Source organism: Cherax quadricarinatus, chromosome 18, assembly GCF_038502225.1.
Source record: "Cherax quadricarinatus isolate ZL_2023a chromosome 18, ASM3850222v1, whole genome shotgun sequence".
NCBI lineage: Eukaryota > Metazoa > Arthropoda > Malacostraca > Decapoda > Parastacidae > Cherax > Cherax quadricarinatus.
Window position 1 is genome coordinate 11,874,965 of NC_091309.1, and position 26,722 is coordinate 11,901,686.

General features: G+C 40.3%; 1 protein-coding gene across 1 annotated transcript; it reads right to left on the minus strand.

The window, feature by feature from the left end:
* On the minus strand, positions 1-26,722 carry LOC128689526 (organic cation transporter-like protein). Its single transcript, XM_070086185.1, is given in 8 exon segments — positions 1-299; positions 13,297-13,379; positions 14,927-15,074; positions 21,614-21,782; positions 21,950-22,104; positions 23,505-23,608; positions 24,213-24,321; positions 24,860-26,722. Coding segments are annotated over 8 exon segments (879 nt in total). The 5' UTR covers positions 24,958-26,722; the 3' UTR covers positions 1-286.

The window sequence follows — 26,722 nt, forward strand, 5'->3', positions numbered from 1 at the left end:
AGTAATAAGTTATCACAAGTTATATACACTGATCAGGCACGGATCTAGGAACAAAGTTTGGGGGGGGCCCGACGGCAGAATTTTCGGTTGTTTAAAGAGCATTAGCATTACCGTTTCTCCACTAACGGGATTCTTATTTGTTAATTACTGGCGGACTGACCTAAATGAATGGGCATAACCATCTGCTCTAGGTGCCAGTGTTCCTCTTCATGGTCACCATCACCACTCTTCTGGATCACTTTTGTCTTGAAGAACGAGGTGATCTTCCTCTCACTCCCGGCTTGCTTCATGTTACACTCCTTGTGAGAATGAGAAGGAATTAACTCAACAAAGCTTTACCTATTTTCACTGAAACAATAAAATTGAAACTGGCATCCTTCAGAGTGATGAAAAAAAAAGATAGTCCTTTACTGATAGCTGTCGTTGTAAGTTGTTACCGTTTTGTGGCTGCTGCCGTTAAGTAACTAAGTAACAGTCAAGTCAAACTATATAACGAAAAAAATATGAAAAGGGTAAAAATGGAAATACAGTACCAACGATAATAAATAAGTTAGTACAAACTTTCACTGCCAGTTTGATTCGAATACTCTATCTCACAGAATTTTCTGTTGTTTTCAATAGTGGTCTCAACACTTTTGTAGCTTGAATAGTGAGATAATATCTCACTATTCAAGCTACACATACTGACTCACTGCGAGCCGGGCACGAACCAGGACGAGAGGGTAAGGGTTCATGAACCATTCAGTGACCTTACTGCACCAGGTAAAGGGGCCAGGGCAAGATTAATACATTAGGCTATTGTGTTTATGCCTGTTTTGGGGCCTTGTGGGACAGTGCCAGAGTGGAGTGGGTTGGAGCCTTGGAGCTATGCCTACGGTAGCCTACCGTGAAAGAGTATAATAATAATAATAATAATAATAATTGTTATTTTTATTAGGCTAAGTTTCAACATATTTACCCATATCTCAGAGATATGGGTAAATATGTTGAAACTTAGTCTAATAAAAATAACAATTATTATTATTATTTTTTTTATTATTATACTCTTTCACGGTAGGCTACCGTAGGCATAGCTCCAAGGCTCCAACCCACTCCACTCTGGCACTGTCCCACAAGGCCCCAAAACAGGCATAAACACAATAGCCTAATGTATTAATCTTGCCCTGGCCCCTTTACCTGGTGCAGTAAGGTCAGTAAATGGTTCATGAACCCTTACCCTCTCGTCCTGGTTCGTGCCCGGCTTGCAGTGAGTCAGTATGTGTGTTGGAGCCTTGAAATACCGGGGGACGGTGACTCACCGTCACAGGGTCACGCCGCATCAGCCGTCTGATGTTACCACGTGCTCTCAACATGCAACACTGCTTGACGCGCATCAGCCGTCTGATGTTACCACGTGCTCTCAACATGCAACACTGCTTGACGCTCGCTGAGGCTGACCTCGCTCTCTCAGAGCCTGCCTGCCTCTCTGGGTGTTATGCGAAATTTCTTTCAAGTTAGGACATTTCCACGATTTTTTTTGCCACATCTCATTATTCTCAGCATCAATACAGCTCCAAAATGTTTATTATAAGTATCCAACCTTAAAAAGCATTTTTGTATTGTTATGGAGCTAGAGGTATTAGTGGTCTGTAAACTTGCAAAGTTGCAAAACAAATTTAAATGCATCCCAAAGCAGTGGCGTAACTACGGGGAGCCTGGGGGGTCCGCCCCCCCCCTCACTAGAGCTGTGGCCCCCCCCACTTGAAAAGGAGGATCTGCATAGTTTTGTGTCTAGAAAAGTATAAAAAAAAAAAAAAAAAAAATAATGTATGTACAGTGGTCCCTCAATAATCGTCCATAATCCGTTCCTGGAAGTGGGACTATTATCGAAATGGACGATTTACGAATCAATTTTCCCCATAAGAAATAATGTAAATTCAATTAATCCGTTCCTGACACCCAGAAGTATTAAAACAAAAAATTTTTTTACATGAAATATAGATGTAGTACATAAACAATACAGTGGCACATGATGAATTAAACATTAACAGAATAACACTTACCTTTATTGGCGATTCTTCTTTGTGTATGGAAGACTGGAGAAGGAGACTGATTGGATGAATTACTGTTTGGAAGGGGACTCCCCTTCCATCAACACCTCGGGTACCAATTGCTTTTCTGGGGTTACTTCTCTGTTTCTTAATGCCACTAGGACCACCTTGAGAGTCACGAGTCCTGTCTTGCAAAAAAACTGTCCAGAGAGCTCTGTTTCTGGCGTCTCTTTAAAACTTCCCTAAAATGGACCAAGACTCTGTCACTGTACAAGTTGCCGATATGGCTTGCAACATCCTTCTCTGGGTGATGTTTCTCCATAAATCTTTCCATCCTACCCCACATTTCAAAAATCTCCTTAATTTCTGAAGAAGGCACCTTCCTCCATCTCTCTTCCTCCTCCTCTGCAGCAAGATTCAGAGCTGCGATCTGTTGCTGTTCCTGCTGAAGCTCTTGCAGCTCCTCAGTGGTTAGCTCTTTGTTGTGGTCCTCCACCAACTCTTCCACATCCTCCAAACTCACATCCAACCCCATGGAAGTCCCCAGTGCCACAATGGATTTAACTGACATAAGCTCATCAGGGTCAGCCCCAAACCCTTCAAAATCCCTCTTGTGGACACAATCTGGCCACAATTTTCTCTAAGCAGAGTTCAAAGTCCTGGTAGTCACTCCCTCCCAAGCCTTACCTATAAGGCTTACGCAATGGAGAATACTGAAATGTTCTTTCCAAAAATCTCATAGGGTCAAGTGAGTGTCTGAGGTCACATTCAAGCACCTTTCAGAACTTTACTGTGATGAACCCAAACTCCTTCAGAATTAGGTCATCCAAGTTTGGAGGATGAGCAGGTGCATTGTCCATTACTAGGAGGCACTTGAGATTCAATTTCTTTTCCAGGAGGTAATTCTTCACACTAGGGCCAAACACTTCATTGAACCACTCTACAAAAATTTCCCTCGTGACCCATGCCTTACTATTAGATTTCCAAAACACACACAATTTACTCTTCATAACATTGTTTTTCCTGAACACACTGGGATTTTCAGAATGGTACACTAGTAATGGCTTCACTTTGAAATCCCCACTAGCATTAGCACAGAACATTAGCATCAGCCTGTCTTTCATAGGCTTGTGTCCTGGCATTGCTTTTTCCTCTTGTGTAATGAAGGTCCTCTTTGGCATTTTCTTCCAAAAGAGGCCTGTTTCATCACAATTGAACACTTGTTCAGGTTTCAGTCCTTCAGCCTCTATGTACTCCTGGAATTCATGCACATATTTTTCAGCCACCTTGTGGTCCGAACTGGCAGCTTCACCATGCCTTAACACACTATGTATGCCAGTACGCTTCTTAAATCTCTCAAACCAGCCTTTGCTGGCCTTAAATTTACTCACATCATCACTAGTTGCAGGCAATTTCTTTACCAAATCTTCATGCAACTGCCTAGCCTTTTCACAAATAAGTGACGTCATAAGACTGTCTCCTGCTAATTGTTTCTCATTTATCCACACCAATAATAACTTCTCAACATCTTCGAGTACTGGTGATCTCATTTTTGTCAGCATATTTACCCCCTTTGCAACAACAGCATCCTTGATTTCCTTTTTCTTGGCTATGATGGAAGATATGGTTGTGTATGGGATTTGTTATACATCCTGGCCAGTTCGCCCACACGTTCGCCACTATCATATTGTTCAATTATGTTTTTCTTAAATTCAATCGTATTTCTCACCTTCTTTACCAAAGGCTTGGCACTAGGAGCTTTCTTTGGAGCCATGGTAGCTTATTTAGCACTTAAATAACTTGCAAGCACTAAAATAAATGAAATATTATGAAATATTTCGCTGGAGCACGTGAGGGGACCGTCGCTCACTGGTAAACAATGACACACTGGCTGGGAAGGAAAGGCCAAGGCGGCTCGAGGCGGCTCAGACCGTGAGTACGCGTCCGGGATGAAGGACTATTAGCGAGTTACCGGACCATTTCCGAGCCAATATTTTGACGAAAAAACAGGACTATTTCCAAAATGGACGACTTTCAGGCCAGACGATTATTGAGGGACCACTGTATATGTATATATATATATATATATATATATATATATATATATATATATATATCGGCTTTAAAATCTCAAATAATTCGGGAGGGCATGCCCCCGCCATGTAAAGGATTGGCCCCTCCTTCCCCTCGCCCCAAAACGAAAACCCAGCTACGACACTGGGCCAAAGCCCAAAGAGGGCCAAGGGGGGGGGGCCCGGGCCCCCTGGGCCCCCCCCCTTATATCCGCGCCTGACACTGATGGATCTAAACAGGAGTCTTCTGGCAGGGCTGCATCTACTCTTGTTGCCACCTCCCTAGTTAAGAACGATAATAAATTTGTTGAGTTAGGCATAAGAATTAACAACTGGGTGTCTACACTGCAAACTGAATTGTTTGCAATCCTAATGGTGCTAAAGCTAACCTATGACACTGAGCTTGACTATATCATCATTACTGATTCTATGTCATCACTGAAGGCTCTTGACTCATATAATGACTCCAACAACATGCTCATTGGAGAAGCCAGGTATAGATACTCAAAAATTAGGGACAAAGGAATTAATGTACAATTGCTATGGATCCCATCACACATTGGATTACTCCTTCATGATAAAGTTGATATGTTAGCCAAGAAGAGTACCCAGAAGGAGAATGTAGAATATAACTTTGGTATAACTGTGTCTAGCATTAGGAATAATACTGTATTAGGAGAGAAGTAAATAATGAAAATGATTGTTATAGGAATGCAGTTAGAAGCCTGAGTAGATCAATAACCCACTATGATAACATGAACGTAGATAAGTATGTTTACGGAGCAACTTGCAATGTGAACAGACTGACTGATGTTGTAGTGGCCAGGCTTAGGCTTGGTTACAAGTACTTCTGGCAGTTTGGGAGACACACAGATGATGATCAAACTAAATGTAAATTATGTGATCAGGCATATGGTCACTGTCTTGAGCACTATGTGCTTAATTGTCCACTTATTGAGGAATACAGAGACAGACAGTATAATAACCTATGTGACATGTCAAGATATCTTATTAATGAAAATAAGATACCAGATATACTAAGCAAATTTCCTAAATTTGCTTGTAACAAATAAGTGAACTATAGACACGTAGATATAAATCCATATGTATTCCTGCTAACCCTTTGGGGCCTAGTTCCTAGGGCTTTTGTGTATCCATATGCTCTTGCGCTACCGTCCACAGGATGGATATGGGGTGCACAATAAACTAGCCACTTCGGTAGCAAAATCTAATCTGCTAGTTTGTAGTGATATGTTGAAAAGATTAGCCAAAGGTATGCCAAGTTCCTCTTTACATTCCTTTAACACCCTTGCAAACAGTTCATCAGGGCCTGGGGATTTGTTAGGTTTTAGTTTCTCTATTTGTCCGAGAACCATATCACTAGTTACCGCACTTGTGCATAGTTTAGTATCGTCCTGTTCTACACAATCTATTATTTCTGGAATTTTGCTAGTATTTTCCTGGGTAAAAACTGAGAGGAAGAAAGTATTGAAAATTTCACACATATCCTTATCACTGTCAGTGATCTGACCTGAGTTACTCTTAAGTGGGCCTATCGTATCTCTAATCTTACTTCTGTTTACCTGACTCCTGCACTTGAAAGCTAAAAAAAAAAAAAAAAAATATTTTTACTCATACAACATGAACCTGTCTTATGATACTATGTAATAAATAATAAAATCATATCTCCAGAACCTATCCAGAAATTGGGAATGGGGTTTAACATTTTGGCCCATACTGTACCACTAACTAACCGCAAGTTGTTGCTTGATAATGGTTTTGAATGGACTGAAACGTCTAGTTTCCATTTCCAGTTTGTGGTCTTGTTCTCATTACATTATTGTGCATTTTATTTATATCTTACTTGATGGAACAAAGGTGAGGCCAAGTAGTGTGATACCCGAGATGAAAAAACAGATCATGTTGGATATCCATCGTCCAAGATGGTTGACCATAGGGATGGTGATGGTGGAACCACGCATCTCCATGATGCCGGAGAGTGCCATGTAAATAAAGGGGTCAGAACTATAACCTTCTCCTCCCAGGGAGAGACCAATGTACACCACCCCAGAAGTGAAGAAGATACAATACACTGAGAGAGTTATTCTTCACATATTATTTGTTCTGGCAAGGAGGAAATTAAAATTATAAAACAATTTCATAACTTTCTAAATGTGAGAAGTGGCTTATCAATAAAAGTTATGTAAACATGAATAAAAATAATCTAATTCTAATCAAACTAAATGCTAAACCTGAAAAGAAATGTGAAGTGGGTCATTGTAATAATTTATGTTTTATTTCTTTATACTGACAGATTTATATAATAATGTTGCAGCAATAAAAATATTCCTAAATAGAGGCCCACTGGTTACTCAGCATTCTGTAAGCTGTGTCAAGCATTATATGCTCAATGATAAGAAGCCTAGTGACAATATAATGGAGGAGCATTACAACAGACCCACTGGTTCATGCTCCTAAAAGGTTCCTTAATGCATATGAGAGACTCTTGATCCAAGGAGTTATATTTGTTCTCTTGGATCGAAACTGATTACCCTTCATGCTCCGGGTGCTATGTGACCCCAACTGGTCTAGCACTTTCCCTTAAATATATGTAAAAATAAAACTGGCCCATAAAAGGCAGGTTCTCAAATACATTCCTTCTCACTTATATTTGTACAACCTGTTTTGTTAAAGCTACTTAAAATGTTGCATTAATGACTAGATAAGAAATAAATAGGATGCTGAAGATATCTAACCAAGAAAGAACCCAAAACAATGGATTTATACTGGCTAAATTCAGATACAGAATGCTCTGCCAAGGAGAGTGACTGAAGCTGGCTCTATGGGTAGTTTCAAAAATAGGCTAGACAAGTACAGTGGACCCCCGACTTACAATATTAATTTGTTCCAGAAGGCTGTTCAGGTGCCATTACCGAACTAATTTGCTCCCATAAGGAATATTGTAAATTAGATTAGTCCATTTCAGACCCCCAAAAATACACTTACAAAAGCACTTACAAAATACACTTACAAAATTGTTTGAGTTGGGAGCTGTTCGTAAGTCGGGGGTCCACTGTATATGAGAACTTAAGATTTCAGAAGGACTTGCCTAGTATGGGCCAGTAGGCCTATTGCAGTGCTCCTTTATTCTTGTTCAAATTTTATAAGAAGTTTCTATTGGTTGTTCTCCAGGTTGAGGGGAGAGGGGAAAGAATCAGTATTGAGCACCTAAGATTAGTTATTTTCTTCTGAAAACTACAACCAAACATTCATTATCATTTCCTTTAGATTTTATTTATATATATAAATATATATATATATATATATATATATATATATATATATATATATATATATATATATATATATATATATATATATATATATATATATATATATATATATATATTTTTATGTAACAATTCAAGTTTTCTCTGACAGAGATATTCCATTACCTTTCTTCTTGTAGCTATCAGTGTGAAATAATTTATATACATTTGGCAGGCATCTATATTCTATAAATTAGCCCTGTTTCAGTTAGTGAAATAATGTTCACATTTCCCATACATGCACTTATCTTAGTTTGTTTATTTTAACCCTTGAAGCTATAAACTAGGTGAAGTAGAGCTTGATCATACAGAATGTGAAAAAGACTTGGGAGTCATGGTAAGCAGAATTCTAAAGCCAAGACAGCAGTGCCTTAGTGTGCGCAACAAGGCCAACAGATTACTTGGATTTATCTCAAGAAGTATAAGTAACAGAAGTCCAGAAGTTATTTTACAGCTCTATACATCACTAGTGAGGCCTCATTTAGATTATGTTGCTCAGTTTTGGTCTCCTTATTACAGGATGGATATAGACTCATTGGAGAACATACAGAGAAGAATGACTAAAATGATTTACTGTGTAAGGAATATCCCGTATGAAGATCAACTTTGAGCCTTGAATCTCCACTCCCTGGAGAGACGTAGAATGAGGGGAGATATCATTGAAGTGTATAAGTGGATGATGGGGCTAAACAAAGGTGATTATTAATAAAGTACTGAGGGTGTCAAACCAGGTAAGAACCAGAAATAATGGATTTAAGTTAGATAAATTTAGATTTAGAAAGGACATAGGTAAGTACTGATTTTCAAACAGAGTTGTGGATGTGTGGAACGGTCTTCCAAGTAGGGTGATCAAGGCTAGGACCTTGGGCAACTTTAAAGATAGATTGGACTAATATATGAGTGGGAGGGGCTGGGTTTGATTGGTGTCATGGGTACGGGAGTAAATTCTTGGGTAGTTTAGGGTAGGGGTGGTTTTGTTAAGGACCTGCCTTGTATGGGCCAGTAGGCCTTCAGCAGTGTTCCTCCATTCTTATGTTCTTATTTTGATCATAATGCTATGACTACTTCTGTAATATATGCTGAATTTGTTTCTTTTGTATCTTTACCCCATTTATATTTATCTGTTTTTATCATTGCCTAATATTTTTGAATGTGTTTTTCTTACAATATATTCCTTATTATTTGGATGGTTTACTTTGTAGATGAATGGTTCAGAGAACCGACAAGTTGATAAATTTGACACATGTGCAACATTTGGGTATTTTTAATGAGGAAATGTTTTGCCACACAGTGACTTCAGTCCGTACAAAGGAGAAAGGAGAAGAACAGGAGGAGTTTGAGGTAATCAGTCCCTCAGCCTTGAGTCAATGTTATCAATCCATCAATTTTGAAAAGAATTGATGGACTGATCACATCAACTGAAGGCCGAAGGACTGATTACCTCATTTACTCTAATTTATCAACATGGTTTATTTTACTATAGTGAAAATTGTTATTTTTAAAATCAATAGGACCCCAATGGAAATAAGTCACTCTCTCTGACTTTTTTGGGTTATCCTAAGTACTTTACACATATGCTGCTATGTATGATAATCTATGTTAGTTAGTTTAATATGTTTATTATGCACCCCATACCCATCCTGTGGGCGGCAGTCAAAAGATTACAGAGGTACATAATGGGTCCAGGGACTGGGTCCCAATGTTTTAATAGCTTAGCAAGTAATCTATGTAACTGTATTTGTGTATAGTACCTGAATAAACTTACTTACCACAATCACATCTTTTTGCATGCATTCATACTTCTAATTTCCCCCAGTTTAAGGCCTTATACATTGCAGCAACAGCCAACTCAACTACACTAACCATCACTGCCACCTCTGCCCTAGAAAGATGGACCCCCATCCCTAGCATACGTGTCAGTTCTTCTGCAAACTTTGTCCCTGTTACAATCAATAAATAATACTAGTGTCCTTACAGCACTTGTCCAGCCAGCAAGTAACAAATTGTGCTGGACAACCATTCATTGTCAACAGTCCACATGTATAACTGGGATCCCTCCTGACATCCTAATTATGGATAAAATAATTTATCCACATTTCAATAACAACAGTGCGACTAGCCGAGGACTCGAACCCATTTTGTTTTGGCCTGCCTCATGGTGAGCGAACATCACATGAGCGAACATCACAGGACCACTCAATCCTACAAGAATCATGCACCCAGCAGAACTAGGTGTTTTACTGTGATCCAAGGACATATGGTGGTGTGGGTGCCTCTGAACCAATTTCATTCTACTCCCCGTTTGGTGTACTAGCCTCTACAAGCAGTATATACAGTGGACCCTCAGTTAACGCCTGCATCAGATAGTGCCAAAATCAGATAACGCCTCGCTTTGGTGTAAGAAAATTGGCTTGGATAACACCTAAAAACTCAGTTAGGAGCTTTTGTTCCGAACGTGTCCGCTCGCACCCTGAGTGGGCCCGGTCAGTCACTCTGTCTACCAGCCAGTGTGCCATTGTTTACAAGCCACTGAGGACGGTTCCACACGTACATGCAATATATTTTGTATTATTCCATTTTTTTAGTGCTTGTAACTGCTAAATAAGCCACAATGGGCCCAAAGAAAGCTTCTAGTGCCAACCCTGTAATAAAAAGGGTGAGGTGTACTATCGAATTGAAAAAGAAGATAATAGAAAAGTACAAGAGTGGAGTGTGTGTCTTGGAGTTGGAAAAGTTATACAACAAACTCCATTCAACCATCACTACTATCTTGCACAACAAAAAGGCAATCAAGGAAGCTGTTGTTGCAAAAGGTGCAAGTGTGATTAGAAAACAGAGATCGCAAATACTCAAAGATGTGGAGAGACTGACTGTTGCTGGTGTGGATAAACAAGAAACAATTATCAGGAGATAGTGTTTCACAGTCAATCATATGTGAAAAAGCTAGGCAGTTGCATGAGGATCTCATTAAGAAAATGCCTCCAAATAGTGCTGTTGTTGATGAATTTAAGGCCAGCAAAGGCTGGTTTGAGAGATTTAAGAATCGTAGTGGCATACAGAGTGTGATAAGGCATGGTGAGGCTGTCAGTTGACAAAAAAGTGACTGAAAAATATGTGCAGGACTTTAAGGAGTACATAGACACTGAAAAATTAAAACCCCAACAAGTGTTCAATTGTGATGAAACAGGCCTGTTTTGGAAGAAAATGCCAAACAGGACCTACATTATTCAGGAGGAAAAGGCACTCCCAGGACACAAGCCTATAAAAGACAGGCTAACTCTAATATTGTGTAGTAATGCTAGTGGGGATTACAAAGTGAAGCCTTTACTCGTGTATTACTCTGAAACTCTTAGTGTGTTCAAGAAAAACAATATCGTCAAGACTAAATTGTGTGTGATGTGGAGAGCAAACAGTAAGGCATGGGTCACTAGAGACATGTTTATTGACTGGTTCTATGACATGTTTGGCCCCACTGTGAAACAGTATTTCCTGGAAAATAAATTGGACCTCAAGTGCCTCCTGGTAACGGACAATGCTCCTACTTATCCTCATGACTTGCAAGAGCAAATTGCGGGGGAGTTGAGCTTCATCAAAGTTAAGTTCTTGCCTCCTAATACCACTCCTCTCCTCCAGCCCATGGAGCAGCAGGTGATTTCAAATTTCAAAAAACTGTACACCAAAGCAGTGTTTCAAAAGTGCTTTGAAGTGACCTCAGACACTGAACTGACCCAAAAAGAGTTCTGGAAAGATCACTTCAGTATCCTTAGTTGCATAAACTTTATAGGTATGGCTTGGGAGGGAGTGACTTGCAGGACTTTAAACTCTGCTTGGAGAAAATTGTGGCCACAATGTGTACAAGAAGAGTTTGCAGCTGACCCTAAGGAGCCTATTGTGGCATTGGGGAAGTCCATGGGGTTGGAGGTTAGTGGCGAGGATGTGTAAGAGTTGGTGGAGGACGACGATGAAGAGCTAACCACTACAGAGCTGCAAGAGCTTTAGGTGCAACAGCAACAGACCAAAGCTCAGGGATTTCCTTCAGAGGTGGAGGAAGAGAGAGAGAGAGGAAGTTGCCTTCGTCAAAGATTAAGGAAATGTGTACAATGTTTCCAAAGGGGCAAGGATTTATGGATGAATATTATCCTGACACAGCTGTTACAAGCCATAATGGCAACTTGTACAATGACACTCTTGTGGCCCATTTTAGGGAAATCTTAAAGGGACACGAGAAACAGAGCTCTCTGGATACATATTTTGCGCGACAGGGGTCCAGTGACTCTCAAGCTGGTCCTAGTGGCATTAATAAACAAAGGAGGCAGGTAACCCCAGAAAAGGACTTGTTACCTGAAGTCTTTATGGAAGGGGATTCCCCTTCCAAACAATAGAACACCTGCATCATCTGCCCTCCTACCGTCTCATCACTCATCAACCATTCCACAATAAACCTGGAGTTTACCTGGAGAGAGTTCCGGGGGTCAACGCCCCCGCGGCCCGGTCTGAGACCAGGCCTCCTGGTGGATCAGAGCCTGATCAACCAGGCTGTTGCTGCTGGCTGCACGCAAACCAACATACGAGCCACAGCCCGGCTGATCCGGAACTGACTTTAGGTGCTTGTCCAGTGCCAGCTTGAAGACTGCCAGGGGTCTGTTGGTAATCCCCCTTATGTGTGCTGGGAGGCAGTTGAACAGTCTCGGGCCCCTGACACTTATTGTATGGTCTCTTAACGTGCTAGTGACACCCCTGCTTTTCATTGGGGGGATGGTGCATCGTCTGCCAAGTCTTTTGCTTTCGTAGTGGGTGATTTTCGTGTGCAAGTTCGGTACTAGTCCCTCTAGGATTTTCCAGGTGTATATAATCATGTATCTCTCCCTCCTGCGTTCCAGGGAATACAGGTTTAGGAACCTCAAGCGCTCCCAATAATTGAGGTGTTTTATCTCCGTTATGCGCGCCGTGAAAGTTCTCTGTACATTTTCTAGGTCGGCAATTTCACCTGCCTTGAAAGGTGCTGTGAGTGTGCAGCAATATTCCAGCCTAGATAGAACAAGTGACCTGAAGAGTGTCATCATGGGCTTGGCCTCCCTAGTTTTGAAGGTTCTCATTATCCATCCTGTCATTTCAGTAATGTTTATTGTGCATGTAACATTGTGTTCTGTGTAGGAAAATGTATATTTCATGTGAAAAAAAAATTTCATACTTTTGGGTGTCTGGAACAGATTAACTGGATTTCCATTATTTCTTATGGAGAAAATTAATTTGGTTAAAAGCTAAATTGGTTAAAGCCTAGCTCTCTGGAACGGATTAAAGGCATTAACTGAGGGTCCACTGTATATTATTGTAACCACACTCATTTGTGGTTACAATAATATATATACATACTGCTGTGGAGGCTAGTACACCAAATGGGGAGTAGATTGAAATTAGCTCAGAGGCACCCACACTACCATATGTCCTCGGATCATAGTAAAACACCTAGCTTTGCTGGGTGTGTGATTCTTGTAGGATTGAGTGGTCCTGTGGGTTAGAGCATCATGTAATCCTCGTTCACCACAAGGTGGGCCAAAACGACATGGGTTTGAGTCCTCGGCTAGTTGCAGTGTTGTTATTGATTAAATACCACTCGTTCGTGGTTGCAACAATATTTATCCACATTTAATTTATGCAGAAAATCACTTTAAAATTATGGCTTATGAAGCAACACATGCATGAGTTAAAAAATAACTTTAAAAAAATTCTTACTTATCAAAATATGTAGAAAAATCAGATTACTTCATACTACCCAGGCATTGTATGACCCCTATGAGCTTAGCACTTCCCAGTGAACACAATAATAAAGATGTATTAATAATTTTACTAGTGAAAATAACTTACTTAAGGAGCACAGAGAACTCGCTAAGAACGAGACGAAGATAAGCGAGGAGTCCTTGGTTGCTGCTGGTGAAGTGGTATGCGTGCTGCTCTCATGGATGCACATCAACCACAGTGACAAGATATTGTATTAGCATACATCTATCTGGATGGCATTAAAATTACTCTATTACCAGATGCAACACACCACCATTACATAAATCACATACAAACCCAACCCTGGTATAATTTATGTCATGTAACATGGCTTTGTCTTTGCTAACCTATCTATATTAAGATTATTATACAGTATCAGGAAAGAATCAATTCCAATGGTGAACCTTGTGGAACTTTCCCTTCCCCTCACTTGTCCATTATGCTCTCTCCTCCTGGTTCATCACTATCTTCTTTATGTTAGGTAAGCCTATTTCTTGATCCAGTTTTATACAGTTCAATTTTGCTTGCTCTTCTAATTTGTGCAGTACTATGTAATATACCTTATAGTCCAGCAATATGCAAGTGTGTCCAGATACCTAAATTGATTGTTGAGATACACATACTATTCATACTCTCATGTCTTAATCTACAAGTCACCCAACACCCTTGAGTTTGAAGTCTTCCATAAGCCCATTAACATGAATGACCTCACCCATTTCTGGTTCCACCACAACATGAAGACTAGAAGAGGCACACAAACTGAATTTTTTTCTCAGAGCATATAGAATATGCAACTGCATCTCAAACTACTCTTTCCTATAAGTTTTGTACAAGACACTGGGAAACAATAAGGTGATATTTTTTTGCACTACCACTGTTCCTGAAAATACTGCTAAACTTTTCCACAAGGTCAACCTCAACATCACCATCACATTTTCCATTAAAGCTCGTGACTGTGGATTCTTCAAGAAAAAAAGGTAAAGTCAGGGTTTACACCATTCCTTGTAGTGGTTACAACAAGGTTTAACACAAGCCGTTTGACTAGCAACAGTTTGAATACTTGAGTAAATCATTGTAATACACAGAGAAGCAGCAGTGCTTAGAATCAGCTCAAATTAGCACTACAAACACAATTACACAGAATACTGATAGCTTTAGACATGCTCAGTCTCACATCAACCTTCTGCAGGGCCAACTGCATGAATTGACCTTATTGGTCACCTCACCATCTCTCTTCATTTGCACTGTTACTCTATATATTTCAAGCCTTTCCAAGCTTTGTTTATAAGATTTGATAAAACATTGTGTCCAAGCATAACATCATCTAATTAAAGTTTCCATACTGCTTATGTATCTTTTACTTAAATGTGTCAGTAATTCATACTTTGTGTATGTATGAAGAAAATATTTTGAAATGCAATTTAATGTAGGTGATAAAACAGAGGCATGCAGGTTCAATCCAAGGAAGGAGAGGATAGATCCAATTCCTTGAAGAGGATATTTTCCAGTAAAAATTGGCATTGACTGGGAATGTATGATGCCAGCGTAACTGTTCAGTGTGTTTATAGACAAGGTTGTAAAATAATGAATGACAGAGTACTTGTATATTGGTGAAGTAGGATGCTTTATGCTTGTGAGTGTAGGCAAGGCACAGAGTGTATGTGGAGGAAGGAAAACTGTTTGGAGGAAGACAGTGGACTAGTTGCAGGAGTGTTACCTCACGAGTTATGCTGCCCATCAGAGTAAGGAGCTGGTCTTGTGGAGGGAGTTGAACCTTGTTCCAGCGGGCAGCCTTCTGCAGTACCTTGAGGGCACGGTCATGGTGGCCATGAACTATCAACCACCTTGGCGACTCATCCAGCAACCTGGTGAAATACAGAAATGACAAGCAAATGTATGGTATATGAAATGAAAACAACATGCTTTGTGAGGCAGTGGTCACAAATGTTAAGCAATACCTAAAATAAATAAATATACATATATATTATACACAGTATACATATATACAAATGTATACATACATATATACATGTATAATGCTTAAAAGTTCACAGTCAAAATTATTTACAAACATTCTCTCTCAGACCAGAGTAGGGCTCAAACCTGAACACTCTGCATCAAAGTACATGGTAATTATATCACAGAGCCTGCTGCCCCAGGTATGGGAAACAATGCCTAACTGTCAGGTCCAGTTGTGTAGCACGAGTACTGTGTACTTGGATGCAGAGTGTGCAGGTTCAAGTCCTGCTCTTGTCTGAGAGATAATGTTTGTAAATAACTTTGCCAGTGCATGCAGAAGGATGAGATGAAATAACTTGACTATTACCCTGGTGCCCCAAGGTATGGGAAACAATGCCTGGCTTCTTCTAGGTGCCCATACTTATCTAGGGTCTGTGGCATAGGTACTGTGCACTTTGATGCTGAGTGCACAGGTTTGAGTCTTGTTCCGGTCTGAGAGATAATGTGTGCATGCATGCATATACAGTGGTCCCCCGCTTTTCGTAGTTCCCGGCAATCGTAAAATTCATCAATCATAAGGGTATTTTCGTATAAACATGGACTCGCTTTTCATAGGTTGACTCGCGAGTCATAGTTCGTCCGGGACGCGTACCCACGGCGTGAGCCAGGGTGGCAGCCAGTCTGGCATTGTTTACCAGTGAGCAAAGGTCCCCTCACGTGCTCCAGCGAAATATTTCATAATATTCCATTTCTTTTAGTGCTTGCAAGTACTAAATAAGCTACCATGGCTCCAAAGAAAGCTCCTAGTGCCAAGCCTGTGGTAAAGAAGGTGAGAAATACGATTGAATTTAAGAAAACCATCGTTGAACAATATGAAAGTGGTACAAGTGTGGCCGAACTGTCCAGGATGTATAAGAAACCCTACACAACCTTATGTTCCATAGTGGCCAAGAAAAATGAAATAAAGGATGCTGTTGTTGCAAAGGGAGTAACTATGCTGACAAAAATGAGATCACCAGTACTGGAAGAGGTTGAGAAGTTATTATTGGTGTGGATAAATGAGAAACAATTAGCAGGAGATACTCTTATGACTTCGTTTATTTGTGAAAAGGCTAGGCAGTTGCATGAAGATTTGGTAAAGAAATTGCCTGCAAATAGTGGTGAAGTGAGTGAATTTAAGGCCAGCAAAGGCTGGTTTGAGAGATTTAAGAACCGTACTGGCATACACAGTGTGGTAAGGCATGGTGAGGCTGCCAGTTCGGACCACAAGGCGGCTGAAAAATATGTGCATGAATGCCAGGAGTACATAGAGGCTGAAGGACTGAAACCTGAACAAGTGTTCAATTGTGACAAAACAGGCCTCTTTTGGAAGAAAATGCCAAAGAGGACCTTCATTACACAAGAGGAAAAGGCAATGCCAGGACACAAGCCTATGAAAGACAGGCTGATGCTAATGTTCTGTGCTAATGCTAGTGGGGATTTCAAAGTGAAGCCATTACTAGTGTACCATTCTGAAAATCCTAGAGTGTTCAGGAAAAACAATGTTATGAAGAGTAAATTGTGTGTTTTGGAAATCTAATAGTAAGGCATGGGTCACGAGGGAAATTTTCGTCAAGTGGTTCAATGAAATGTTTGGCCCTAGTGTGAAGGAGTATCTCTTGGAAAAGAAATTGGATCTCAAGTGCCTGCTAGTAATGGACAATGCACCTACTCATCCTCCAAACTTGGATGACCTAATTTTCGAGGAGTTTGGGTTCATCACAGTAAAGTTATTGCCCCCGAATACCACTCCTCTCCTCCAACCCATGGACCAGCAGGTTATTGCAAACTTTAAAAAACTCTACACAAAAGCAATGTTTCACAGGTGCTTGACTGTGACCACAGACACTCACTTGACCCTAAGGGAATTTTGGAGAGAACACTTCAGCATTCTCCACTGCGTAACCCTTATAGGTATGGCTTGGGAGGGAGTGACTACCAGGACTTTGAACTCTGCCTGGAGAAAATTGTGGCCAGATTGTGTCGACAAGAGGGATTTTGAAGAATTTGGGACTGACCCTAATGAGCCTATGTCTGTTGTAAAATCAATTGTGGCACTGGGGAGTTCCATGGGGGTTGGATGTGAGTTTGGAGGATGTGGAAGAATTGGTGGAAGACTACAATGAAGAGCTCACCACTGAGGAGCTGCAAGAGCTTCAGCAGGAAGAGCAACACATCGCAGCTCAGAATCTTGCTGCAGAGGAGGAGGAAGAGAGATGAAAGAAGGTGCCTTCTTCAGAAATTAAAGAGATTTTTACTATGTGGGGTAAGATGGAAAGCTTTATGGAGAAACATCACCCTAACAAGGTTGTTGCAAGCCATATTGGCAACATGTACAGTGACAAAGTCTTGGGCCATTTTAGGAAAGTGTTAGAGATGCCAGAAACAGAGCTCTCTCCACAGTTATTTTGTGAGACAGGACTCCAGTGACTCTCAAGGAGGTCCTAGTGGCATTAAGAAACAGAGAAGAGAAGCAACCCCAGAAAAGCAAATGGTACCTGAGGTGTTGATGGAAGGGGATTCCCCTTCCAAACTATAAACAATCCACTCTTCTCCTCCAGTCTCCCATACACTAAGAAGAATCTCCAATAAAGGTAAGTGTTATGCTGTTAATGTTTCATTCATCATTTCCCATTGTATTGTTTATGTACTACATGTATATTTCATGTTAAAAATTTTTTTGTTTTAATACTTCCGGGTGTCAGGAACGGATTAATTGTATTTACATTATTTCTAATGGGGAAAATTGATTCGTAAATCGTAAATTTTGTTTATAGTACAGTGGACCCCCGGTTAACGATTTTAATCCGTGCAAGAGGGCTCATCGTTATGCGAAATAATCGTTATGCGAATCAATTTTCCCCATAAGAAATAATGGAAATAAAATTAATCCGTGCAAGACGCCCAAAAGTATGAAAAAAAATTTTTTTTACCACATGAAATGTTAATTTTAATACACACAAACTGAAAAAGGCATGCACAATTAAATGACACTTACTTTTATTGAAGATCTGGTGATGATTGATGGGATGGGAGGAGGGGAGAGCAATATCTTCTTACTGTTTAGAAGGGGAATCCCCTTCCATTAGGACTTGAGGTAGTAAGTCCTTTTCTGGGGTTACTTCCCTTCTTCTTTTAATGCCACTAGGGCCAGCTTCAGAGTCACTGGACTTCTTTCGCACAAGATATCTGTCCATAGTGGCCTGTACCTCTCGTTCCTTTATGACTTGCCTAAAGTGTTTCACAACATTGTCAGTGTAATAATCACCAGCACGGCTTGCAATAGCTGTGTGAGGGTGATTTTCATCCATGAAGGTTTGCACTTCAAGCCACTTAGCACAGATTTCCTTAATCTTTGAAGTAGGCAACTTCTTCAATTTCTCTCTCCCCTCCTCCGAAGCAATTTCCTCAGGTGTGGCCTCTTGCTGTTGAAGTTGATCTAGCAGCTCATCAGTGGTTAGTTCTTCATTGTCCTCCTCCACCAACTCTTCCACATCCTCCCCACTAACCTCCAACCCCAAGGACTTTCCCAATGCCACAATGGATTCCTCAACTGGCACAGGATTCTCAGGGTTAGCCTCAAACCCTTCAAAATCCCTTTTGTCTACACATTCTGGCCACAGTTTCTTCCAAGCAGAGTTCAAGGTCCTCTTTGTCACTTCCTCCCAAGCCTTACCTATAAGGTTTACACAATTGAGGATATTAAAGTGATCTCTCCAAAACTCTCTTAGAGTCAGTTGAGTTTCTGAGGTCATTACAAAGCACCTTTCAAACAGAGCTTTTGTGTACAGTTTCTTGAAGTTGGAAATAACCTGCTGGTCCATGGGCTGCAGGAGAGGAGTGGTATTAGGAGGCAAAAACTTCACCTTAATGAAGCTCATGTCCCCATAAAGTCGCTCTGACACGTCTGTAGGATGACCAGGGGCATTGTCTAACACCAGGAGCCACTTAAGTTCTAATTTCTTTTCAGTTAGGTAATTTTTCACATTGGGGGCAAATGCATGGTGTAACCAGTTATAGAAAAATTCCCTAGTGACCCATGCCTTACTGTTTGCCCTCCACAGCACACACAAATTATCCTTGAGGACATTCTTTTGCCTGAACGCTCTGGGAGTTTCAGAGTGATACACTAATAAAGGCTTCACTTTGCAATCACCAGTAGCATTGGCACACATCAACAAAGTAAGCCTGTCTTTCATAGGCTTATGTCCTGGGAGTGCCTTTTCCTCCTGAGTAATGTAGGTCCTGCTTGGCATTTTCTTCCAGAACAGGCCTGTTTCATCACAATTAAACACTTGTTCAGGTTTCAGTCCTTCAGTTTCTATGTACTCCTTGAATTCCTGCACATATTTTTCAGCCGCTTTGTGGTCCGAACTGGCAGCCTCACCATGCCTTATCACACTATGGATGCCACTACGCTTCTTAAATCTCTCAAACCAACCTTTGCTGGCCTTAAATTCACTCACATCATCACTAGTTGCAGGCATTTTTTTAATTAAATCGTCATGCAACTTCCTAGCCTTTTCACATATGATCGCTTGAGAGACGCTATCTCCTGCTATCTGTTTTTCATTTATCCACACCAATAAGAGTCTCTCAACATCTTCCATCAATTGCGATCTTTGTTTCGAAAACACAGTTGAACCTTTGGCAAGAACAGCTTCCTTGATTGTCTTTCTGGTGCCCACAATAGTAGCGATGGTTGATTGGGGTTTCTTGTACAGCTTGACTAGGTCGGCTATACGCACTCCACTTTCATACTTATCAATTATCTCTTTCTTCATCTCTATAGTAATTCTTACCCTTTGAGGTGTAGGGTTGGCACTAGAAGCTTTCTTGGGGCCCATGGTCACTTATTTTCCAGAAACAGCACCGAAAATACTGTAATAATACGAAATATTCCGAGTGTATGCTTGGATGTTACCGCGGAGGCTGGCTGGTAAACAATGGGACGGAGCGGCACATGTGAGGCTGGCTGAGGGCACATTGGACGCGTCTCGGACGAAAATCGGTATGCGGGTTTTTAATCGGTATGCGGGGCAAAAATTTTCCGATAAAAGTAATCGTTATGCGGAAAAATCGCTATGCGATGCCATCGTTATGCGGGGGTCCACTGTAATGGCTCCAGGAACGGATTAATTACGAACAACGAGGGACCACTGTATCTGTATGAATGCACAGATGTTCACATGAGTGCATGTGCGCAAAGAAATGTATGCTCAAAAGCTGAGGAACACAAGAGATAGGAGCACTGCAGCTGGCTCACATATCCACAAAGAAGCTATAGACCTCGAGTAGCAATCACAGAAGCCTCAGACTCATGATGTGTTGGTCATATTTTATTATGTCTGTATATACAAGGGCTTCAATCCCACTGTTACTCACTTCCAGCAAGAGTAAAAATATATACGTATTCTATTGTAATAATGTGTGACACCATGTAACTGTATACACCATATTTGCAAAACATTAATATTTAATAGGGTTAATATTAGTTGGTTGGCTTGTTATTTTGTATTAAAGCTTACAGACTAAAGGAGCATCATTAAGGTTGAATGTAACCTGTTCACAACCAATCAAGAATTCTTTAATCCCTAAAATAAGGACTAAACTAAACTCTCAGTGTACATAAAGGCCCTGATTATATGGCAGGTTAGGTTTCAGGTTACTGCTGTAAAGCAAAAATCACCATAAAATGAATCACCCTTTTCTGACACTTTTAAATGAACATAAATGCCTGATAATATGTTTACACTATCATATATTAAGTGAGCATTAGACTAGGCCTAAAAACAATAAAAAAGTAAAATGCATATACATGTAGAGTAAAGCCTCTCCTCACTTAACGACGGAGTTCCGTTCCTAAGACCACAGCGGTAAATGAATTTGTCGCTAAGTGACTAACATACTATAATGGTAATGGGTTTGTGTCAACCATCTTTGATATTGTTTTAATGTCACCTTTGCACCATTTATAGCATTTCTGGTAGATTTTTAAATGTTTATACAGTAGTGTACTGTATATTGTAATAAGTAGAATAGAGGAAATCAGCTGTAATATACATTATTTAGGTATGCATACTGGTCAGAGAGCCCATTGTAAGTCCGAGTCATTGATAAACGAGTATGTCACTAAGTGAGGAGAAGCTGTACATTCATTACTTAAAATATTTTCATCCTTAGCATATAGTGAGTGGCGAGTAGTATTAGCTTTAGGTGACGTGTCTTGCCTCACTGGGTCAAGGCATTGGCTTAAGCTAGTGGGAGAATTGGACCTGCCTCGCATAGGCCAGTAGGCCTGTTGCAGTGTTCCTTCTTTCTTATGTTCTTATCCCCTTGGCCATTTCCACATTAATGCAATATTAAAAACAATGAATAATATTAAAAATAACAAAGAAGGTCATACCAGACTACTGGAAGGATGAAGGCAGAAGGAATGGTGACAGTAAACATAAGTCAGCGCCAGTCTCTGATGAGGTAAGCTATACCACCCCACCACACGAGAGCCAGAGTCCAAGGCAGGTACACCATAATGCCCACCACAGACCTAAGACGTGGTTCACATATTTCCATGGCTAGCAAAGAAGAAGAATAATTTCTTTGTATTATTAACCCAGGACTAACTAGGAAAACCAAGCAGTGAGGCTCTCATAATAGTCTTATATTATCATTTACACAATATCTAGGTGTACATTTGGTGGTAGTGAGGTGGTGTGGAAGAGATGGTGATGACAGTACTTACCTAAAGTATATGAAGTCTGTGTGGATGTTGGATGCATCAGTCCCATCATGAAATGCAGCACTAGTATGGTAGATATGTTAGGTAACCAGTTGCGACTATTTCCAAGAATAATATATGTAACTATACCTATACTCATCATAGTCTTGCACCCGTACCTGCAAGGAGGATGAACACCAAGCTGAAAATCATTTCCCAAATCGCATACTTATCATAGATTAAATGTGCAATCGCTACCTCACAAAAAGTAACACTCATAATACTGCAGCTGTAATATTTCACAACTAACCTGCACTTTAGAGAGAAAACTTTAGGCAATTTTTCTGTAAGTCCTGGATCATTATCAAGTCACAACTGTCATTTGAGTCTCAACTGTGACTTGAGAATGGTCCAGGATGGACCGAAAAGTATCTTGTACACATAGCAGCAGTTTCGATATTTTCAGAGCTTTGACCATGTAGGCTACTCAACACTCATGGCAATGAAAAAAATATACAAAACAAACACACACATACTATAAAAGCTTATACAAAATAAACAAACACCACAGCTCGATCCCTAGCGCACTCAGGTCACACACCAGGGTCTGAAGTTCAAATCTCCTCCAGTATTGCTGGAAAACACTAGGGACGTGTTTCCATAAGACACCTGCTGTCCCTGTTCAACCATCAGTTTAAAATAGGTACCTGGGTGTTAGCTGACTGATGTGGGTCGCATCCTGAGACAAAACTGACCTAATTTGCCCGAAATGTTCAGCATAACAAGGGGCTTTCTATATAGTAGAACATACATATGTCACTGATGTTAGCTAGGCCTGTATACCATGTACATGTACTTGTAGTAAATAAAGATATTATTATTATAAATGCTGAACACACAAATACTATCTTATTAAGTTAAAGTAACCAGCCCTCTCCAGTGTGGGTTATTTGTTAATGAGTCGACCCATGTTGTACAGAATAATGACACCATGTATTGCACTCAAACATGGCATTTCTGTGCCTCTAGCTTCCTCCTTACTGCAATATTTAGAGCCCATGCCTTACATACACATAAAAGTGTTGGTACAATTATACTCTGGTACATTTCTCTTTTTGATTCTGCTGATAAAATTCCTTTTTCCCATAGATACCTGAACAGTGATGGAGTGAATGATGGTCAAAGTTTTTCTTTTTCGGGCCACCCTGCCTTGGTGGGAATCGGCCAGTGTGATGATAAAAAAAAAAATAACCTGAACACACCATCTACCTTGATTGCCCTTACCCATTCTATGGTTTACCTTGTCTTTCATATACTCATCTGTCTAAATGTCTGCACCTAAATACTATCTGAATGCATTCCTCGAATCTGATATCCAGGCTCTCACTGCCTAAACTTTTTTGTTACTTTTAACAATTATAAAAATAATAAAATCAATTAAAATTAATAATAAGTGCTCCTGGTATATAACCACAAGTTTTCCTCTCTCTTTTTATAAGAGAACTCTATAATGTATGTCTAACAATATTATGGGTTGCCAGTGTATGCAACTCAAAAGGTGCAAAGACAATTTGATTACCTGTCGGAGAGCCAGCCGCTCAATGGGGCAGCAAGGCAGGCACTGAAAAAGTACACGCTGGAGTATGTGGGTCTGAGGAAATCATAGTCACACACCAACTCAAACTGAAATACAGGACTGATTAGTAAGTGGCTCTAAGAAATATAGTCACACACCAACTCAAACTACAACAGTGTCTCCCAAAAAAGAAGAAACACTTTGTTTTACAGTTAACAATTTATACAGGGGATGGGTTACTAGCCCCTTGCTCCTGGCATTTCAGTTGCCTATTATGGTACACATGGCTTACAGAGAAAGGATTCTTTTCCACTGCCTCATGGAGCCTTAACTTGTTTATTTTTAAATATTAAGATACTGTGAAAATGTAGATGATGAACAGATGCTTTCCTCTTCTCCAGATGAGAGCAAATTAAAAATTAACTGGGAGAATGAAAGGAGGGTAGGTGCCTTGATTCCACTGAATGGCTCTTGATACAAGGACTTGAAGCTACTCTCTTCTTCCTTTTATAAAAACTGGTTGTTTCCACTCACATGTGAGCATACACACATAGATGCAGGAACTAAGACTCAACCTCTGAAACCACATATAGGTGAGTACCCACAACTTCTGGCAGGAGCGAGTCTTGACCCTGCATTCACAGATTAGCGAGCACGCATGCATGCACACACACACAAATAGGCGAGTACAAATAGGTGAGTACACAATACCTCAGAGGTGAGGGTGTTGTCATAGGTAGTCTTGTTGAAGCTCCAGTGTGTACAGGGAAGGACTTGGCCCTCTCTGTCTCCCATCTTTGCCAGGTAGGTGCACTTAGACCTGACCAAATGACCAAACATTCCAGCATCTGCATTCATATTAGGCCTCTACAATTAATTCACAATGAGCTACACAAGCATTAATATCGTATAAATACAGTGTAAATACTGTATACAATAATATCCTCATGTTTTGTTAATTAGCAAAAGACACTAACAAAAATACTGGTTCTTTGTTGCTGTTATACAACTGTTTTTTGTCATATATGTAAGTATTTTTAATACATACATACACAGGCAGAAATTCTGACAGGGGCATAATATGGAAGGAGGTGTGGAAGAGGAGGAAGCTGTGGGCAGGAGTGGCAAGCAAGTCTTGGAAGAGAGATAGCAAGGAAAGAGGGAAGTGAGGAAGAGGCAGAGGCAATGAAGTGGAGAAGGGATAGAGAAAGAGAGAGGCCATAAGGTGAAGGAGAGGGTGAGAGAAGCAGCAGGATGAGGGATAGACAGAGGCAGTGATGTGAGTGGGGGAAGAGGGATAGGCATCAAACTAGGAAGGCAGCTAGACAGATGGACAGACAGACGAAGGCGATGCTCACACTGTGGTAGAATTCCCATCACTGAGGTGAAGCGGCATACCACCTTCAGGAGGTAGGCAGGTGTGGTCCATGTTCGGAGTGAGGTAGGCACCACCCATGGAGTGGTATGGTATATGCAGTGTCCCTGTTTGCAGTGTGTGAGTGTTACAACACAACCTTCAAAGGATGGGAATGGGGGTACCTTCATGTTGGGAAAGATTTTTGATCCTAGGCACTGGAGCTACCCTCCCCTACCTCAGATCAAACTTGACAACTTCCCATTACCTTGTACTACTGCTGCTGCTACTACTACTACTACTACTAATAATAATAATAATAATAATGTTGGTGTGAGTTTTACTCTCAAACCATTTTTTAATGTAAATCATTCTGTATTTAATAAACAAAAAACAAAAGTGTATGTCTGGCTATATTTTACTAAACTATCAGGAATAATAAAATTCAGCCTATTATTTTATTAATTGTACTAGTAATTTAGTAATGTCACACTTGGCACCACAATATCCTTGTAAGGAAATGTAAACATCTAACTTTTGCATCACATATGGCCAGCTACAAAAGGGATTAAACTCACAGCATTAACATCTTATTATCTGATTATTAACCTACATCTGAGGAGGAGCTGGGAGTTAGAGTACGTACTCAGGAACACTATCGTCTCAGACACTTGGCAAGGAGAGACATATGCAGTTATATGGAACCATTACAGGCATTTTGGCCATAAAGTGGGGTTCATCAAGTAACATATTTGTTTTTGACTTGACACAAGCCCAATTTGGGCAAAAGGTCATCAAAACAAGACTGAATATAACTGTGTATGTGTTGGTCTCGAGTACCACTGCATACAAAACTTAAACACTGTGCCTCGAAGGAGTTGCGTGTATGGATGTAAAATAATCAAGATGATTATCAACTTAGACACCTCAGAGGAGAAGCTATGTGCAAACAAATAAAGACTAAAGATTTTATTTCTTTGTAAAGGTTACAATGTGTAATTACAGTTTTGGTTTGCTATGTACAAAGAAACCAACTATCATGCCAGGGCATTTTGGGCAGACTAATCCTAGTACAGTGGACCCCCGGTTTACGATATTATTTCATTCCAGAAGTATGTTCAGGTGCCAGTACTGACCGAATTTGTTCCCATAAGGAATATTGTGAATTAGATTAGTCCATTTCAGACCCCCAAACATACACTTACAAACGCACTTACATAAATACACTTACATAATTGGTCGCATTGAGAGCTGATCGTAAACCGGGGGTCCACTGTACATGATTATTTTTTTATTTTTTTTAATAACACATTAGCCATTTCCCATCAAGGCAGGGTGGCTCAAAAAATAAAAACTTTCACCATCATTCACTCCATCACCGTCTTGCCAGAGGTATGCCTACACTACAGTTATAAAACTGCAACATTAACACCCCTCCTTCAGACTGCAGACACTTTACTTCTCATCTCCAGGACTCAAGTCCAACCTGCCAGTTTCCCCGAATTACTTCATAACCTTGCTTACACTCCAACAGCACATCAAGTCCTTAAAACCATTAGTCTCCATTCGCTCCTGTCTAACATGGTCATGCATGCATGCTTGCTGGAAGTCCAAGCCCCTCGCACATAAAACCTTGTACATAATAACTACTTAAATCTAGACAAGGAAATGTGTGTGTGGATGTAGAATAATCAGGATGACCATCAACTTGGACACCTCAGAAGAGAAGCTAGGTGTAAACAAGGAGTTGTGTGTGTGAATGTAGAGTAATCAGGATGACTGTCAACTTAGACATTTCAAAAGAAAGACTAGGTGTCAATATACAGCAATCAATGTAGATACTTCAGAGGAGGAAATGTATGTAAGG